The 21,118-nt window shown below is 41.3% G+C and overlaps 2 protein-coding genes across 3 annotated transcripts in view; one reads left to right on the top strand and one right to left on the bottom strand.

The window, feature by feature from the left end:
- HDAC10 (histone deacetylase 10) overlaps nt 1-19,479 on the top strand; it is a 236,388-nt gene extending 216,909 nt beyond the window's left edge. For both annotated transcript variants that reach the window (XM_053716638.1, XM_053716639.1), the window contains exon 21: nt 19,404-19,479. In XM_053716638.1, coding sequence (XP_053572613.1) covers nt 19,404-19,429 — 26 coding nt within the window. In that variant the 3' untranslated portion in view covers nt 19,430-19,479. The remainder of the gene's footprint in view (nt 1-19,403) is intronic.
- Nucleotides 19,480-20,379: 900 nt separating this feature from the next.
- The window catches only part of TUBGCP6 (tubulin gamma complex associated protein 6), a 379,035-nt gene continuing 378,296 nt past the window's right edge, over nt 20,380-21,118 (bottom strand). Inside the window, exon 26 of the mRNA XM_053716637.1 lies at nt 20,380-20,629. Coding sequence (XP_053572612.1) covers nt 20,538-20,629 — 92 coding nt within the window. The 3' untranslated portion in view covers nt 20,380-20,537. The remainder of the gene's footprint in view (nt 20,630-21,118) is intronic.

Raw genomic sequence — 21,118 nt, 5'->3', positions numbered from 1 at the left:
ATTGATTAACAAAAATGTAACCTTTATCGGAAGGCACCTAAAGAGACACATTAACTTGGGGAGCTGCATCATCTTTACCGCAGCGATTCTCCTGTACCAGGAGATTTCATCATATCTCCTGGAGCATATGTCTCATTGAAGTTGGGAGAGAAGGACGTTAACGATTTTAGATAATACAGTACCAAGATCATGAGAGAGAAACACCGCCAGGTGTCTCAATCTGGACATGGACCACTGAAATTTATATTTCTGCCTAAGGGAGGCTAATGTGGGTTCAGATAAATTTAAAGGATACGCTTCTGTTTTACTCAAATTTAGTTTATAGTAGGAGATGTTCCCGAATCTCTACAGGAGGTCAAATAATGCGGGGAGGGAATGCTCTGGGTCTGTGATAAAAATAGCATCTGCCTTTTTATTAAAGGAGGTTCTGTCTACTCTAGAGGTTCCAGAGGCTACAATCCCTGAGAAGCCTAAGATCCCTAAATTAGACAGGTTTTACGAAGATAGGAAGGTCCCTCTGACTTTTCCTGTGCCAGTTAAGATGGAGAACATTATTAGTAATGAATAGGAAAGAGTAGGAACTACTTTTTCCCCACTCATCTACTTTTAAAAAATTATTCCTGGTCCCTGACTCTCAATTAGATTTGTGGGGCTCCATCCCGAAGGTGGATGGCGCTATTTCCACGCTGGCTAAGCATACTACTATCCCTCTGGAGGATAGTTCTTTTAGCGAGCATATGGATAAAAAGATGGAAACTTTTCTGTGGAAGATGTTTCAACATACGGGGGGTTTCAACCGGTGGAAGCTGTAGCCGCAGTTGCTGGAGCAGCTACCTACTGGTGCGACACTCTGTCAGAGCTCATTGAGGTGGAGACTCCCCTCGAGAATATTCAGGAGAGAATTAAGGCACTGAAAATTGCTAACTCCTTCATCTGTGATGCGAATATGCAGATTATTCGCATAAATGCAAAGGCTGCTGGCTTTGCGGTTCTAGCCCGCCGGGCTCTCTGGTTTAATTCTTGGTCTGCGAATATGACTTCGAAATCCAGACTCCTTTCTCTTCCCTTCCAGGTTAAGATTTTATTCGGTCCAGGGCTGGACTCCATTATCTCTACGGTTACCGGAGGGAAGAGTGCCTTCCTACTGCAGGATAAGAAGAATTGGCCTAATCAACAGCAACTGTCTAATTTTTGTTCCCTTCGTGCTGACAAGTTGCAACGACAACAGTCCTCTTCCAAGTACCCCTTATCTGGTTTTACGCACTAAACTAGGGTTCCTCCCTAAGGTGGTGTTGAATCGTAACATTAATCAAGAAATTGCTGTTCCTTCCTTGTGTTCTAATCCTTCTTCATGGAAGGAACTTTTGCTTCATAATCTAGATGCGGTTCATGCCTTGAAGTTCTATCTTCAGGCTACTAAGGAATTCAGACTATCTTTCTCTTTGTATGTCATCTATACAGGGAAGCGTAAGGGGCAGAAGGCTACTACGACTTCTCTATCTTTCTGGTTGAGGAGTGTCATCCACTTAGCTTATGAGACAGCGGGACGACAGCCTTCTGAGAGGATAACAGCTCATTCCACTAGAGCAGTGGCTTCCTCTTGGCTTTTAAGAATGAAGCCTCAATGGATCAGATTTGTAAGGTGGCTACCTGGTCTTCCTTACACACTTTTTCTAAATTTTACAAGTTTGATGTGTTTGCTTCGGGAGAAATGTTTTGCACGCTGTGGTGCCCTCAGAATAGGGTCCGCCTCTTTTTTCTGTTCCCTCCCATTATTCATTCAGTGTCCTCTGGAGCTTGGGTATAGATTTCCAAACAAGGAATGAAGTCGTGGACTCTCCCTGCCTTATGGAAGGAAAACATAATTTATGCTTACCAGATAAATTCCTTTCCTTCCTGGCAGGGAGAGTCCACGACCCCGCCCCTTTTTTATTGTTTTGATGGGCGGCTCCCTTTTTATATTGTTTCTTTTGGCAACTTTTATACCCTGATGTTTCTCCTACTTTTCCTTGTTGCCTCGGCAGAATGACTGGGAGATAGGGGAAGTAGGAGGGATATTTAAGCCTTTGGCTGGGGTGTCTTTGCCTCCTCCCGGTGGCCAGGTGTTGTATTTTCCAACAGTAAGGAATGAAGTCGTGGACTCTCCCTGCCAGGAAGGAAAGGGATTTATCTGGTAAGCATAAATTATGATATTTCTTAGGATAGCCTTGTGTGTGTCCCAGGTGTTTATGAATTATTTTACAGTCCTTGTGTTTACCACCTCATTTGGAAGTTTATTCCATTAATCACCCACCTTTTCTGTAAACATCTGCTACCTCACATTTCTACCTGGTTGTTTTTTTATTGTTTAAAAAGATAGATAACATCTTTGCACAACTAACATTGTTATATTAATATTCTGTACTTTATAACCTTTAAACCTCTAAATTTGTGACTGTTTCTAAGCCTCTGTAGGCTACCTCTTACCTCAGTGTATTTTATCAGCTTTTCACAACCATTAAGTGCTAGTTAATGTGTGCCAAATAGATAACATTGTGTTCAATCCCATGGAGTTATTTATGAAACAGCACTTATTGGCTAAAATGCAAGTTTGTAAATAGCACTGAGATAAGGGTCTTTCAGAGGCTTTGATACAAGGTAATACCAGAGGTAAAAAAGTTAATTATCCCCTTGGCGACCGAGGACATGTCAGGCACGTCCTACAAAGGGTGTAAGTTAAGGACCAAGGATGTGCCTGACACGTCCTCGGGTAATCTGAGCACTGGAAGTGATCGAGATCACTTCCAGCCACTCAAACAGTATTGCAGCAATGCCTCGATTTCTGTTCCAGGCTGCCGGGCTCCGTTTTGATCGCTCTCACGGAGCAATCACTTCCAGTTTCACTCCACGTGGAGCCCAGCAGTCTTACAGAGCATCAGAAGCCTGCCCGATGGCTTCCAATGCTCTGCCTGTGTGCTAAGTGCCTCGGTGGGTCGAGGCACTTAGTAAAATAACATAATATAAAAAAAAAATATGTATATTTAATAAAATAGCCCTATATAGCCCCCCTCCCCCATGTGGCTTCAAAGATGGCAATACCCAGTGCATCATGGGGCTTCTGGGGGTGTCCCTAGCCTGCTCAGCATCGAGCAGACTGGGGGTCATCCAATCTGAGATTGCCCCTATAATTAGATTTATAATAATAAAAAAATCCCATTTGTCTGATCAAGTCAATATTAGTAAATATTGACATTGCCCAGGGTGGATCTCCCTCCCTCCCTCTCCCCCTCTCCTCACTTGCGTTTTTGTTGGAGAGAGAGAGATCAGTGTTTAGGAGAGAGATTTAGTTAGTTATATTACTTAAAAAATTGTGAGAACCAAAGGTTATTTTCAGAGCCATTAACCCCTAGCTTGCCAGTGATCACTATAAATAACTGGCTCTTGCACAAAAACACTTTTTTGCTCTGTGCATTTTTTTAGGGGTTAAATTTTTTTTTAGTAATTTTTTGTGAGATCCAAAAGCCAGAGCCATTTCGCTAGTTTAAATTAATCTTTGTAAAAGAATGTGACACCCAAAGGCCCCTTTCAGAGCCATTAACCCCTAGCTTGCCAGTGATCACTATAAATCACTGGCAGTAGCACAGTACTCTTTTGCTCTCTGTGCATTTTTCTAAGGGTTCATTTTTTTTAGTAACTTTTTTGAGACCCAAATGCTCTTTTCAGAGCCATTTAGTTAATTTAAATTTTGTGTTGATTCTTTTTTTTTTTAGTAATTTTTTTTCTGTGATAATAAATCATGTCACAGAGAACATATAGTGCTGAGGAGGCGTATGCCATCCTTGCGTCAGAGTCAGGCGCCTCTATGTCTGACTCAGACCCCAATTTTGACCCTGCCATATGCTCAGATACATCATTATATACAGTCTCAACTGATAGTGATGTATCTGTGGCTGCTAGCCCCCCTGCCAGAAGGAGACATGTTGTTCCAGCTGCCATTGCTGCTGAAGAGTGGGTAGCGCCTCATCACCAGAGGTCAGATATCCCACCCTTTACTGCAAATCCTCGCATCAATGTGGATGTGGCAGGATTTAGCCCCCAACAGTTTATGGAGGTGTTTCTGCGCGATGATGTATTGGGGAACATTGTCGCCCAAACTAATTTATATGCCCATCAGTTCCGTGCTGCAAAGCCTGACACTTTTTTGGCAAAGCAGCAATGGGCCCCCATCGATGTGCCAGAATTAAAAAAAATCTGGACATTGACTATGCTGATGGGTATCATAAAGAAGCCCTCCATCCGCTCCTACTGGAGCAGTAGCTCCATTTGCTCTACATCCATTTTCTCCCAGTGTATGTTGAGAAAGAGGTATGAAATGATTCTACATTTCATGCACTTCAGTTACAACAGCCTGTGCCCCCCTAGGGATCATCCCCAGTTTGTCAGGCTGCATAAAATCTGCCCCGATTACCCACTTTACTGCCAGGTTTACAGAGGCTTATACACCTGGAAGGAATATATGCGTGGATGAATCCCTAATGAAGTATAAGGGAAGGCTGGGATTCAAGAAGTATATTCCTTCCAAGCACTCTAGGTATGGTTTAAAGGTGTATAAGCTCTGTGAGAGCGAGCCTGGGTATACTCAGGCCTTCTGGGTGTACGAGGATATCCACCTTGACCCTCCAGGCTGCCCAGAACATATGGGAACCACTGGCAAGATTGTCTGGGACCTGATTTTACCCAGATGAACAAAGGGTACCACTCGTATGTAGACAATTTTTAGTGTCCTTTTGCTCAAGCAACTGCATTGTTTTGATACAATAGCTTGTGGTACAATTCGAAAGAACCACACAGGTTTCCCAGGACAACTTGCACGCACCAGGCTACGAAGGGGGGAGACCTCAGCTCTGCGCCAAGAGGAGCTGTTGGCAGTTAAGTACAGAGACAAGTAGGATGTATACCTTCTTACCATCATCCACACAGAGAGGACTGTGTAGGTCTCTGTACGTGGCAGAGCTGAGAGCACAATGAAGCCAGTGTGCATCAAGGCTTATAACCGGCATATCGGTGGGGTTGATCTAGCAGATCAGCTGCTGCAGCCCTTCCTAATTATGAGGAAGACAACGGCCTGGTACTAAAAGGTTGCAATTTACTTAATGCAGATTGCAAGCCACAACGCTTTTTTGTTGTTCAAAAAAGCAAACCCCGAAATGACACTGACTTTTTACAGTTTCAGCTTCAGATTCAGGGATTTTGTACCAAGATGCACCTGCTCCCTGGGCGGTAATGTGAGAGAGCAGAGTTGGGGCTACCCATTTTATTTTCAAAATCCCCCCTTATTACCGCAAAGCAGAATCCTCAGAAAAAATGCAGAGTCTGTACCAAGAGGGGGCAGAGAAAGGACACCACCTTTTACTGTCCGGATTGCCCTGGACTCTGCATTGGGGACTGCTTCAAGAGGTATCACACACTGGTAAAAAAACATTTTTTTACATTTGCCATTATGTTTTTTTGTGTGTTTTTTTTTTGGTTATGTCTACTGTTTTTTTTTGTTTTTTTTTTACTTTTACTGTGCCAGAATTTTAAATTTCACTGTTCTATTTTTTATAAGTTGTAAAATTGGTGCTGTATTTTACCAAAACCCCTGTCAAACCTATGCATGGGGTGTATGGGTGTACTCAGGGGGTCTTGGAGAAAACAATCTGGAGTGTTTTCTTGCAATAACTTACAACAGGCTCTCCTAAATTATAGTCAAAAAGCAATGTGTGTATAAAAATGCGACACACGGTTGCATCAAAAACGGTTGCATCAAAGGCATCATAACACTCCATATACAATACCTTGGGGTGTCAACGTTTCAAATATATACACTTTCATGGCAATAAATAAAACTGAGGTATACAAAAGGACCCAAACTAAAGATAGGCCTATCAGAAGAAATACTCTCACTTTCAACTCAAATTACAAGCCAAACAACCTCCCCAAAATCCTGGCAAACCTATGCATGGGGGCATGGGTATACTCAGGAGGTCTTGCAGAAAACAACCTAGAGTGTTTTCTTGCAATAACTTACAACAATCTCCCCTAAATCATAGTCAAAAAGCAATGTGTGTAAAAATAAAAATTGAAACTTTTGCCACCATATACTTTCTCCAATTTTTGGCTAAAACAGTTGCATCAAAGGCATTAAAACACTCCATATACAATACATTGGGGAGTCAACTTTTCAAATATATGCACATTCATGGCAAGCAAATAAATTGAGGTATGTAAAAAGGCCCCCAAAAAGAAGATAGGCAAAGAAGATATGTTAAATGTGAAAAAAAATCACAAACACATGTCAGAAGTTTGGCATTGCACCTCCCAAACAAGCCAACAAACCTATGCATAGGTGGTATCACTACTCAGGAGATGTTGCTGAACACATATTGGGGTCTTCTTTGGCAGTAACACATAACAGGAGCTGAGAATCCATGCCTAAAGTACATTGTGTGTGAAAAATAACACGAAAAGAAAAATGGTGGTTGAATTAGTGCATGGAAAGTGTTAAAATACCAGCTTTACAAATACCCTAGGGTGTCTGCTTTTCAAAATTAATTAAATTGTCCGGCTTCAAAAATGTCCCAAATAGGACATGGGTGCATGGGATGTTAAAATTCCAAGTTGGAAAACTGGAATGCGCCCCCTAAAAAGTATGTGTGTAAAAAATAACACAAAAAAATGACTACCCATACGTTTGACAAAGACTGGTGGTTCAATTAGTGCATGGAAAGTGTTAAAATACCCTAGGGTGTCTGCTTTCCAAAAATATATGCTTTTCAAAATTAATTAAATTGTCCGGCTTCAAAAATTTCCCAAATAGGACATGGGTGCATGGGATGTTAAAATTCCAAGTTGGAAAACCTTTTAGTTTTTTGGCAGTATCACATAACAGGAAGTGAGAATATATTCCTAAAGTACATGTGTAAAAAATAACACAAAAAAATGACTACCCATACGTTTGACAAAGACTGGTGGTTGAATTAGTGCATGGAAAGTGTTAAAATACCAGCATTTCAAAAATATATGGTTTGATGGGGGTAAATTACATTGCCCGGCTTCAGAAATATCTCAAATAGGACATGGGTGCATGAAGACAGATGTGAAAATTCCAAGTTTGAAAACTGGAATACGCCCCCTAAAAATAAGACCTTTTAGCCCCCTGAGAACCCGACAAACCTTTTCATGGGTGGTATCACTGTACTCAGGAGATGTTGTTGAACACATATTGAGGTGTTTTATTGTCAGTAACACATAACAGGAACTAAGAATCCATGCCTAAAGTACGATTTAATTAGTGCATGGAAAGTGTTAAAATACCAGCATTTCAAATACCCTAGGGTGTCTACTTTTCAAAAAAACATAATTTATGCTTACCAGATAAATTTCTTTCCTTCCTGGCAGGGAGAGTCCACGACTTCATTCCTTACTTTTGGAAAATACAACACCTGGCCACCAGGAGGAGGCAAAGACACCCCAGCCAAAGTCTTAAATATCCCTCTCACTTTCCCTAACCCCCGGTCATTCTGCCGAGGGAAAAAGGAAAAGTAGGAGAAACATCAGGGTATAAAAGGTGCCAAAAGAAATAATATAAAAAGGGAACCGCCCATCAGAAAAATAAATTACGTGCGGGGTAGTCTGTGGGAGAGTCCACAACTTCATTCCTTACTGTTGTGAAAACTATACCCAAGCTCCAGAGGACACTGAATGAATAACGGGAGGGAACAGAAAAAAGAGGCGGACCCTATTCTGAGGGCACCACAGCCTGCAAAACTTTTCTCCCGAAAGCTGCATCAGCCGAAGCAAAAACATGAAACTTGTAAAATTTAGAAAAATCTGATCTATAGAGGCTTTGTTCTTAAAAGCCCAGGAGGAAGCCACTGCTCTAGTGGAATGAGCCGCTATCCTCTCAGGAGGATGTTGTCCTGCTGTCTCATAAGCTAAGCGGATGACACTCCTTAACCAGAAAGATAGGGAAGTCGTAGTAGCCTCCTGCCCCTTACGCTTCCCCATATAGACAACAAAGAGGAAGATTGTCTGAACTCCTTAGTAGCCTGAAGATAAATATTCAAGGCACGAACCACATCCAGATTGTGAAGCAAACATTCCTTCGCTGAAGAAGGATTAGGACACAAGGAAGGAACAACAATCTCTTGATGTTGCAATCCCACACTACCTTAGGAAGGAATCCTAATTTAGTACGTAAAACCGCATTATCCGCATGGAAAACAAGATAAGGGGGATCACATTGCAAAGTAGAAATCTCAGAAACACTGCGTGCAGAAGCAATAGCCAAAAAAAAGAGAACCTTCCAGGATAATAATTTAATGTCAACAGTATGCATAGGCTCAAACGGAGTCAGCTGCAAAATACGAAGAACAAAATTGAGGCTCCAAGGCGGAGCCCCCGATCTAAACACAGGTCTGATCCTAGTCAGAGCATTGACAGAGGACTGCACATCCAGAAGCTCAGCCAATCTCTTGTGCAGTAACACCGACAGGGCCGAGATCTGTCCCTTCAAGGAACTAGCAGATAAACCCTTCTCCAGTCCATCCTGGAGAAAAGATAAAATTCTGGCAACCTTAACCTTGTGCCAAGAAAAACCACGCTCTTCACACCAGTATAAGTAAGTCCTCCACACTTTATGGTAGATACAACGAGTAACTGGCTTATGAGCTTGAATCAGAGTGTTGATAACACTCTCAGAAAAACCTCTCCTGGCTAAGACTAAGCGTCCTATCGCCACACAGTCAACCTCAGAGAATCTTGATTTTTATGTACAAATGGACCTTGTATCAGCAGGTCCCTGCAACAAGGTAACTTCCACGGAGGAGATGAGGACATCCCCACCAAATCCGTGAACCACGTCCTTCGCGGCCACGATGGAGCAATCAGAATCACGATGCACGCTCGTACTTGATGCGGGTCACCACACAAGGGAGAAGCGGTAATGGAGAAAAGGATATATGAGATTGAACCTCCAAGGCATTGCTAGGGTATCTACTAGCTCCGCTTGATGATCCCTCGACCTCGACCCGTACCTGGGTAGCTTGGTATTGAGGCAGGACGCCATGAGATCTATCTCCAGCCTCCCCCACTTGCTACATATCTCGGCAAACACCTCGGGGTGGAGAGACCATTCCCCCAGGGGAAAGGATTGCCTGCTGAGGAAGTCCGCTTCCCAGTTGTACACACCCGGAATGTGGATCGCTGACAGCGTACAGCTGTGGGTCTCCACCCACTCCAGTATCTGAGATACTTCTCTCATCCCCAAGGAACTTCTCGTTCCCCCCTGATGATTGATGTAGGCAACCAAAGTTATATTGTCTGAATGGAATCTGATAAACTGGGACTAACCCAGAAGGGGCCAAGCCTTCAGAGCATTGAAGATTGCCTGGAGCTTCAAAATATTTATCGGAAGGGAGGACTCCTCCTGAGTCCACAGCCCTTGTGCCTTCCTAGCATACCAAACGGCTCCCCAGCCAGATAGGCTTGTGTCCGTAGTCACAATCAACCAGGACAGTCTCAAGCACGTTCCTCGGGGAAGATGATCTGGACAGAACCACCAAGATAGCGATTCTCTTGATCGGTTGTCTAACACAATCTGTTGGGACAGATCTGAATGGTCACTGTTCCACTGTCTCAGCATACATAGTTGTAAGGGTCTGAGACGGAATCTGGCAAAAGGAAGGATGTCCATACAGGATACCATAAGACCAATCAACTCCATACACTGAGTCACGGAGCTGGCAACATCTCTGGTCCGTTAGAAATATCTTCATGGATATGGAGTCTATTATAGTAGCCAGGAAATTTACCCTGGTATTTGGAATAGAACTCTTTTCCAAGTTTAGCTTCCATCCATGTGATCGAAGATGACTGAGAAGGGACTCTGAATGCTCTTCCGCTAGACGAAAAGATGGTGCCTGTACCAAGATATCGTCCAGGTAAGGTGCTACTGCAATATCTTGAGTTCCGACAATGGCTAGAAGAGCCCCCAGAACCTTTGTAAAATTCTTGGGGCAGTAGCTAGGTGCAATGAACTGGAAGTGCTGATCCAGAAATGCAAACCTCAGGAACTGAATATGTTCCCTGTGTATTGGAACATGAAGGTATGCATCCTTCAGGTCTATGGTGGTCATGAACTGTTCTTCCTGAACCATAGGAAAAATTGACCGTACCGTCTCCATCTTGAAGGAGGGAACACTGAGAAACTTGTTTAGGCACTTTAGGTCCAGAATTGGATGGAATGTCCCCTTCTTTTTTGGGACCAGAAAAAGGTTTGAATAGAACCCCAAACCTCTTTCTTCGGTAGGCACCGGGACAATTACTCATAGAGAGGATAAAAAGACAGCCCTCTTCTCTGGTCTGGTAGACAGACTTGAGAGTAGGAATCTGCCCCTGGGCGGATGAGATTTGAAACCTATCCGGTATTCCTGAGATACAACCTCCAGGACCCAAGGATCCTGGACATCCCAGAACCAAGCGTCTGAAAAAAGAGACAGTCTGCCCCCTACTCAATCCGATTCCGGATCAGGGGCCTCCCCTTCATGCCGATCTGTTCTCGGCGGACTTCTTAGTCTGTTTAGACTTATTGGGCTGCTCTGGCTTGGATGTGGATTGCTGTCGTTGGGATTTGTCAGAACAAAAGGAACAAAAATGAGAAGATTGTCATCCCTTAGACCTGTTCTTCTTATCCTGCGGTAGGAAGGCACCCTTCCCTCCAGGAACCCTAGAAATAATGGAGTCCAGCCCTGGACCAAATAAAATCTTCCCCTTGAAGGGAAGCGAAAGGAGTCTGGATTTAGAAGTCATATCCGCAGACCAAGACTTCAACCAGAGAGCCCGACGGGCTAGGACCACAAAGCCAGAGGCTTTTGCATTTAGGCTAAAAATCTGCATATTCGCATTACAGATGAAGGGGGGCGTTTGCACCTCAATGAGTTCTGACAGAGAGTAGCACCAGTAGGTAGCTTCTTCAGCAACCACGGCCACATCGGTCGCCGGTTAAAATAAATACCTTGTATGCTAAAACATTTTCCTTCCTTAACAAGCGTTGAGATAGCGCCATCCACCTTAGGGATGGAACCCCACATTTCAAACTGAGAGTCAGGGACTGGGAATAATTTTTTAAAAGTAGGCGAGGGGGAAAAAGAAGATCCAATTCTTTCCCATTCGTTAATAATAATGTTCGCCATTTTAACGGGCACAGGAAAAGTCAGAGGGACCTTCCTGTCTTCGTAAACCCTGTCTAATTTAGGGATCTTAGGTTCCTCAGGTAGCATAGCCTCTGGAACCTCTAGCGTAGACAAAACGCAGATGCTCTATTTTAAATCTAAAGAAGGGTTCCTCCGCTGAAGTCTCCGACCCAGAAAGTTCACCCTCTGAAGCTACAGAAGTTAACACATCCTCGTATAGCTGAGACATAATAGCTAAAGCCGACAAATATTTAGATGACTCCAGGTCAGAACTATGTTTAACCTTTCTCTTAAGCTTGGAAGGTAAAAGCACTCAGGGCCGAAGACAATGCTGATTGTAACTGCGCTGTAAAGTCAGCAAGAAAAAAGCCCCCTCCAGTTGGAGGATTAGTTGTGCTGCGGGGAACTGCATGTGGAGTGGGTTGCATAGAAAGGGTAGTAATCCTTCGGGACATAGAATCCTAAGAGGTAGACGGCTCAGAGGGGCTAAAAGCGCTAAGAATATTAGCAGGCTTGTCTCCCTTCTTAGACTTTAGAACAGTGTTTAGGCATATGGAACAAAATTGAGCAGGCGGGCAAACCACTGCCTACTCACAATATAAACAGGAATTATTATTCAAGACAGGAGTGGAACCTTCTAATGTATCAGAGTCCTCCATAGCTTAGCATATACCCACAGAAGGATACAAAAGTAAATGCTTTTATTTTAAAACCGGCACCTTTATACTCCCAATGGCTGGGGCACTCACCACCTCCTAGACCCAGACAGCTCACAGTGAAAACGCTCTCCTCAGGAATAAAGTCTGCAGCAGGATTGTAGGAAATGAAAAGAGACTGCACCCGGTCATGTGGTGCGTAAGACAGGACTTTTTCTGCTATTATTCAAATAAAGATAGCAATAGAAAAAAGAAAATATTATAATAGGAGTACATTAGAAAATTACTTAAAATTGCATGCTCTATCTGAATCACGAAAGAAAAATATTGGGTTCAGTGTCCCTTTAACCCTTGATCCTATAGAGGTATAAAGGAGCCACACTGTGACCCTTTATAGCGTTTGAAAATGTATTTGAAAATGTATTTAAAAATCATGCTGTGGAACAGACACAGCCTCTTAAGTGTGGCAGTCTTGCAGCGGTGCCTCTGACATGGACTTTAGTGTGTAACAGCAAGCAGTGAAACTTATCAACACTGATTTGCTCAGGAGTTGTTAGCGACAGTCTGGATGGGTTCGCAGAAAAACTTTCCCTGCATCTCCAGACTCTAACTTTCATCAATACTCTCACTGAGAGGTTGACATGACTACTTAAAACTCCAGTCCTTTATTGAAGGGAACATACCATAATAACCGATAATAATAATTACAGGACTATCCAAATCTTCTGACACCTCCTATCCTGACGAAAGGCAAGGAATGACTGGGGGATAGGGGAAGTGGGAGGTATAGTTAAGCCTTTGGCTGGGGTTTCTTTGCCTCCTCCTGGTGGCCAGTTGTTGTATTTCCCAACAGTAAAGAATGAAGTTGTGGACTCTCCCTGCCTTATGGAAGGAAATATATGGTTTGATGTGGGTAAATTACATTGGCCGGCTTCAGAAATGTCCCAAATAGGACATGGATGCATGATGACAGATGTGGAAATTCCAAGTTGGAAAACTGGAATGCGCCCATAAAAATAAGGTCTTTTAGCCCCTGAGAACCCGACAAACCTATTAATTGGTAGAATCACTGTACTGAGGTGATGTTGTTGAACACATATTGAGGTAATTTTTGTCAGTAACCTTTAACCTGCTCAGTAAATGTATTCTTAAATTGCTATTTTTGTTTAGTTTTTTTCAAACTTTGGCATAGATAGGTGGTAAAATGGTTGCATGAAAATAGTCAAAATACCCCAAGTTTAATACCTTAGGTTGTCTTCTTTTTAAAAAATATATACATGTGAAGGGTTATTAAGGGATTCCTGACAGATATCTGTGTTAAAATATAACTATTGCTAATTTAAAAAAAAAAAAAAAGTTTGGAAATAGCAAAGTGCTACTTGTACTTATTGTCCTATAACTTGCAAAAAAAGCAAAGAACATGTAAACATTGGGTATTTCTAAACTCAGGACAAAATTTAGAAACTATTTAGCATGGGTGTTTTTTGGTGGTTGTAGATGCGTAACAGATTTTGGGGGTCAAAGTTAGAAAAAGTGTGTTTTTTTAATTCTTTCATATTTTATAAATTTTTCTAATAAATTATAAGATATGATTAAAATAATGGTATCTTTAGAAAGTCCATTTATTGACAAGAAAAAAACGGTAAATAATATGTGTGGGTACAGTAAATGAGTAAGAGGAAAATTACAGCTAAACACAAACACCGCAGAAATGTAAAAATAGCCCTGGTTCCAAACGGTAAGAAAAACTAAATTTATACTTACCTGATAAATGTATTTCTTTCCGGATATGGCGAGTCCACGGCTTGAGTAATTACTGTTGGGAATATCACTCCTGGCCAGCAGGAGGAGGCAGAGAGCACCACAGTTAAACTGCTAAGTATCACTCCCTTAGCCACAACCCCTAGTCATTCGACCGAAGGGAAATGGAGAAAAAGGAGTAACACAAGGTGTAGAGGTGCCTGAGGTTATAGTCAAAAGAACAACTGTCTTAAAATAAAGGGTGGGGCCGTGGACTCACCATATCCGGAAATAAATTTATCAGGTAAGCATAAATTTTGTTTTTCTTTCCTAAGAGTAGTGAGTTTACGGCTTGAGTAATTACTGTTGGGAACCAATACCCAAGCTAGAGGACACAGATAAATTGGGAGGGACAAGACAGGCAGTCCTAAACAAAAGGCAAAACCGCTTGAAGAACCTTTCTCCCAAAAGAAAAAATATCAAATTTGGAAAAAGTATGTAGAGAAGACCAAGTTGCAGCCTTGCAAATTTGTTCCACAGAAGATTCATTTTTTAAAGCCCAAGAAGAGGAAACAGCTTTAATGGAATGAGCCGTAATTATCTCAGGAGGCTGCTGTCCATCAGTCTTATAAGCCAAAACGAATTATACTTTGTATCCAAAAAGAAAGAGTAGTAGCAGTAGCTTTCTGACCTTTACGTTTCCCAGAGAAACAGACAAAGAGGGAAGAGGACTGGCGAAAATCCTTAGTCTGTAAGTAGAATTTAAGAGCATGTACAACATCCAAATTGTGTAACAAACATTCTTTGGAAGAAGGATTAGGACACAGAGAGGGAACAACAATTTCCTGAATGATATTTCTATTAGAAACAACCTTAGGAAGGAAACCTTAGTACGAAGAACAGTCTTATCGGCATGAAAAATAAGATAAGGGGGAATCACACTGCAGAGCTGAGAGTTCAGAGACTCTTTGAGCAGAAGAGATAGCAACAAGAAACAAAACCTTCCAAGATAACAACTTAATGTCTATGAAATGCAACAACTCAAACAGAGCCAGCTGTAAAACTTTAAGAACAAGGTTAAGGCTCCAAGGAGGAGCAACAGACTTAAAGACATGCCTGATTTTGACCAAGGCCTGACAAAAAGATTGCACATCTGGCACATCCGCCAAATGTTTATGTAGTAAAACTGATAAAGCAGAAATCTGACCCTTCAGGGTACTGACTGACAATCCCTTCTCCAGGCCTTCCTGAAAACTCTAGGAATTCTAATTCTACTCCAAGAGTAGCCCTTGGATCCACACCAATAAAAATATTTACGCCATATCTTATGGTAAATCTTCCTAGTAACAGGCTTGCGAGCCTGAATCATTCTCTCAATGACCAACTCAAAAAAACCACGCTTAAACAGAATTAAGCATTCAATCTCCAAGCAGTCAACTTCAGAGAAACGAGATCTGGATGAAGGAAGGGACCCTGAATCAGGAGGTCCTTCCTCAGAGGTAGTTTCCAAGATGGGAGAGATGACATATCCACTAGGTCTGCAAACCAGATCCTGCGAGGCCACGCAGGGGCTATTAGAATCACAGATGCCCTCTCCTGTTTGATACGAGCAATGACTTGTGGAAGGAGAGCAAACTGAGGAAACAGGTATGTCAACCTGAAAACCAAAGGAACCGCCAGAGCATCTATCAGAACGGCCTGCACATCTCTTGACCTTAAACCGTACCTTGAAAGCTTGGCGTTCTGATGGGACGTCATATCTTACTCCGGCACCCCCCATTTGAGGACTAAGCTGGAAAACACCTCCGGATGAAGTTCCCACCCCTCGGGATGAAAAGTCTGTCTGCTCAGAAAATCCGCTTCCCAGTTGTCTACTCCTGGAATGTGGATGGCAGATAGACAGCAATTGTGGGTCTCTGCCCACTGAAGAATCCGAGTAACCTCCTTCATGGCTAAGGAACTCTGAGTTCCTCCCTGGTGATTGATGTAAGCCACAGAGGTTATGTTGTCTGACTGGAACCTGAAACTGGGCTGAGGACAACTGAGGCCAAGAGCATTGTAAATCGTCCTCAACTCCAAGATGTTGATGGAAAGAGCAGACTCCTCCCGAGTCCAAAGGCACTGAGCTTTTAACGAGTTCCAGACTGCTCCCCAGCCCAGCAGGCTGGCGTCCATGGTCACGATCACCCAGGAAGGTCTCCGAAAGCATGTACCCTGAGACAGACGTTCCTGAGAAATCCATCACGGGAGAGAGTCCCTTGACGACAGATTTAACTTTATTCTCTGAGATAGATCTGCATGGTCGCCATTCCATTGTCTGAGCATGCACAACTGGAGAGCTTTCAAATGGAATAGAGCAAAAGGAATGATGTCCGTGGAAGCCACCATCAGACCGATTACCTCCATACATTGAGCCCCTGAAGGATAAGCGGTAGCCTGAAGAGAGAGGCAAGAGGAAATAGACATTTCAAGTCTAGAATGGGACGGAAAGTTCCCTCTTTTTTGGGAACAACAAATAGGTTTGAGTAGACCCTGAGACCCTGTTTCTGCACTGGTACTATCACTCCCAGAGAGGAAAGATGTTGTATACATTTCAAGAATGCCTCTCTCTTTATCTGGTCTGCAGATAATCTTGAGAGATGGAATCTGCCTCTAGGAGGAAATGTTTTGAATTCTAATTTGTAACCCTGGGATACTATGTCCACAGTCCAGGGATCTGGGACATCTCGTATCCAGGCTTGGGAGAACTGAGAAAGTCTGCCCCCCACCTGATCCGATCCTGGATCGGGGACAAACCCTTCATATTGATTTGGAATCAGCTGCGGGTTTCTTTGATTGTTTCCCCTTGTTCCAAGACTGATTGGGTTTCCAAGAAGACTTTGATTGTTCCTACTTGGAAGAAGAAGGGGAATGCTTTCTTCTGAAGTTATGAAAGGAACGAAAATTACTCTTACGTCCTTTAGGCCTATTCTTATCTTGAGGTAGAAAAGACCCTTTTCCACCAGTAATATCAGAGATAATTTCTGCCAAACTGGGTCCAAACAAGGTTTTGCCCTTGTAAGGAATAGCCAGAAGCTTGACTTTAGATGAAACGTCCGCAGACAAGGATTTCAAACATAATGCCCTGCGGGCTAGGACAGCAAAACTAGAAGTTTTAGCACCTAGTCTAACAACCTGTAAAATGCCATCTGCAATAAAGTAATTGGCCAACTTAAGAGCTTTAATTCTATCTTGAATTTCATCCAAGGAAGTCTCTACTTGAAAAGAATCAGCCAAGGTGTCAAACCAATAAGATACCGCACTAGTCACGATGGCAATACACACAGAAGGTTGCCATTGGAGACCTTGATGAACATAAATTTTTTTCAAATAAGCCTCCAGCTTCATGTCCATCGGATCCTTAAAAGAGCACCTATCCTCAATAGGAATAGTGGTTCTCTTAACCAGAGTGGAAATAGCCCCTTCAACTTTGGGTACAGTATACCAAGGGTCTTTAATGGAGTCCTCGACAGGAAACATTTTCTTAAAAATGGGAAACAGGGAAAAACACACCCCTGGTTTTTCCCATTCCTGTGAGATAATCTCCCTAGCACGGTCCGGCACAAGAAAAACCTCCAAAGTGGAAGGTTCATCAAAGAAACTAGATTTCTTAGGAGTGACAATGACAGGGGCATCGGAGTCATCTAAAGTAGCTAAAACCTCCTTGAACAATACACAAAGGTGTTCAAGCTTAAATCTGAAGGATACCACCTCAGTTTCAGAAGGAATTATACTATGCGAATCTGATATTTCACCCTTTAGAAAGTCCTGCTGTATCTTCCTCATTAGACTTATGAGAAAGGGCAACTTGGGAAGCAGAACTGAGGACAGGCACTTTACTTTATGAATTTCTAGATTTCCTCTTGCGTTTTACCTGTAATCTGGAAATGGCAGCTAGTGCCGCAGATACCGCTGAAGATACCTGAGCAGCATTTTCTGCTTTTAAATAAATGCCACTAGGAGTTAGAGGAACCGCAGGGCACTGCATGTGACGCCATTGAGGCTTGGGATGTAGCAGGAGAAAGCTGAGGCATTATTTTAACAGCATCATCCTGAGAGACATTAGGCTCAAAAATTTTACCTTTATTTTGCAAGGTTTTCTTGACACATGAAGAACAAAATTGCATAGGAGCTGCAATTTGTGCATCTAAACATAATAAGCATGAATTCATGAGAGCAGGCTCTTGCTCCATATCAGACATGTTGTGAAACAGTAAATAAACTTGTACAGATAAGTTTAAAAGATTTTAATATTCAATTAAAATAAGCCAAGGAAAAAATACACTTTAAATTTTATCCCAAATTACGATAGATCCCCAGCTAAAATTATGTGAGAAAAGTTAAGAAAAAACATTTAATAAACATCCAATTAACTTCTAAAATACCCCTCAGCCAACCCCACACCTCAATTACTGAGGTGCCTTATCGAAACCAATTAAAACCGGATCACCCAGAAATGGAGAAAAACTTTTTCCTCAGAAACGTTATAAAGTAAAGCCGGTCATGTGACCACAACTGCCAAGCTCAAATTACTGCTGCGACACAGAGAGGCACTAGTTCCTGTTACACCGAGTACCAGAAATAACCGTTTTTTCAAACCTGACAGTTTAAAATGTTGCATCATTTTATTTTATAGCAATGGGGAAATGAATAAACTGCTGAAATAGAAAATTCAGCCTTATTTTCAGTTTAAACTTGTATTGTTTTATCAAGTAAATATGTGTCAGAAAATAAAGCCTAATAAAAACATTTTACCCTTTCTTTTTAAAAGCGTTTAAATGTTAATCTCACAAATGCTACAGTGCCTGCTTCATGCCCCAGTGTAACTTATACAACAGGATTATCTATGTCCCAATAAAAAAGCAGTGTTTTTAATTTGTTAAGTGCATGGTCTCCACAACTGGAAGAAAAAGCACTTACCTGCTCCGCTGTCCGGCATGTAGACAGTTACAAGGTATGAGAGGACACATTTCCTCACAGAGACCTTTGAAAAAGAAAGAACAGAGTAGCCAACTCTGGCTTTCTAAACTAGGGTAGCAATTGTTAGGAAAACACAGTAAGTACCACTTTACAAGTTCCTAACTGCTTTAATGCTACCACTACCCGACTGCAAGGAATGACGTGGAATACGGCTATACCTCAAAACTTGCTTGTAGATTAAATAAAAAAAATTCTTCAGGCACCTAAACGTCACCTCCTCCATGCACCAAAGGCAAAGAGAATGACTGGGGGTTGTGGGTAAAGGAGTGATACTTAGCAGTTTAACTGTGGTGCCCTTTGCCTCCTCCTGCTGGCCAGAAGTGATATTCCCAACAGTAATTACTCAAGCCGTGGACTTACCATATCTTAGGAAAGAAAACTGAAAAGTGCTGTGGTCACTAAAGGGCTAATATAATTGTGTTTATACAAAACTGACGAATGAGTAATAAAGGGATTATCTATCTTTTTAAGCAATTTCTGGGTAGACTGTCCCTTTAAGGCTGTGACCACTTGTTCCTCTATCTCTCTTCCATGATCCCAGTTCAGGACACTTTCTCTCACCATCACTACAAACACATGTAGGAATTTTCTCATACTGCACTCATTCTATTGAAATTCCAGTCTTGTTCTATGCAACTTTTTATTAAGACATATTTCTTCATTACTGTACAACTAACACATATACACCTTAAGATCATAAAGAAAATACAAATCAAAATAACTACCTAATTCTTAAAACTATAATTAATAATTTCCTCTCTTTTCCTTCTAAAAGAAGACTCTTATGAATATGTGGTGTAATTAGAAGATGGAAGAATGAAGGAAGTCGGTGACTGAAGCAAATCTGAGAGGGAGGAAAAGAAAAAATAACTTTTCTAGTGAAATATTTCATTATTTCTGTAATTTAATAGACATTGTGTAACTATGTGAATAAAGTAACACAATATGAAGAAAATGTCCACAGCTCTGTATTAATGATCTTCTCTTTTTATTTAATATACAGTCTCAAAGCGACGTTTCGGGTCTTTAACCCTTACTCATGCATTAAAGACCCGAAACGTCCCTTTTTAGTCTGTATATTAAATGAAAATATAGATCATTAATACAGTACTGTGGACATTTTCTTCATATTGTGTTACTGGAGACTATGCAGAGTCTCTGTTTTCATCGGCACTGGCACTTTGAGTAAGCTGAGTAACAAAGTAATTTGTGCCAATGAGACATTCTTTTAATAATTAATTTTGACTCATTTGTCCCCATTATTAAATTATGTTACTTTGAAAGTCTCCTTGTCTAAACCCTCATAGCCTCCCACCCGTTCTCTGGTTTCTTCAATATAAACATAATGGTATATATTTTTCTTTGTTCTGTAAGACTTTCCTCAAACTTAAAAGTTCCACCCTCTATGAACATCTTTTTTCCCTACCACCAAAATTATTTCAGTTGTTCAGGTAGATACTTTAGTATGTAGGTTCATGAGTCAATTTACGAACCCCAACCCCCCCCCCAAAAAAATGTGTAAATGTTGTGTAGTAACAAACAGACACGGCTTCTACCTATTTCCAACTTGAGCAACTGTATTTCATAAATATTATGCCATCATGTAAACATATAATACTGCACTGTGGAATATGTTGGTGTTTTATAAATATATAATAGATGAATATTCAAGACATTGCTCAGTCATGTATAATGAAAATACTTAAAATGTTGGGTAAGATATTGTATATTTGGAATAAAGAACACACACATTTTTAAAAATATATCAAAAGTATATATTTTAATGTTGTTTTGCACACATTCATATTACACATTTTTATTTGCAGATGTATTTACAATAGAGTCTTGAGGGATAATAAATCTATAAGGACATGCGATGAAATCATCGTGGGTTGAATTGTTATTCTCTTTAGCTGTCTTTGTAGTAATTGTTAAAGTTGATCCGTAACAAGAAATCTTCCAGATGTGGTTGATATCCTCTGTTTACAAGCTTGGTAACAACTAGAAAATATATATTTTTAAATAAACAATTGGTTGTGGTTTAGTTCATCATTCGTTGACAACACAAATTTTAATCAAAATATGTTATAACACTTAGTAAAATAGAAATCTATTGAAAAAATGTGGAATCTGCTGTGATTTTTATCAATCACATTCTTTGGCTCACTGAAGGTTCAAAGTTTGTGTACAAATGACATAAGTCACATTTTTAGACTCATCAACAAGAGGTACACAACAACTCAAGATTTTCAAAGGTCAATCCCTGCTTCATTAGTTTGTTCCTGTCTTCTCTGTAGCTAAGTTTTTGCTGCTGTGGATTCTAGTCTGTTCACTCGTCTTGCCTTGGAACATATGGGTTCCTGGCTGCTCTAGACTGAAAACCTAGTACAGCTTTGGTACAAATCTGTTTTGTAAAATTGAACGTCCTGCTTAGACGTAATACAGATTCTGATAGAACACAGACGCTCAGGTGTCATGGAATAGGGAGCA

The sequence above is a fragment of the Bombina bombina genome, chromosome 6, assembly GCF_027579735.1.
Source record: "Bombina bombina isolate aBomBom1 chromosome 6, aBomBom1.pri, whole genome shotgun sequence".
NCBI lineage: Eukaryota > Metazoa > Chordata > Amphibia > Anura > Bombinatoridae > Bombina > Bombina bombina.
Note: the sequence above shows the minus strand (reverse complement) of the source record. Positions and strands in the feature narration are given on the sequence as shown.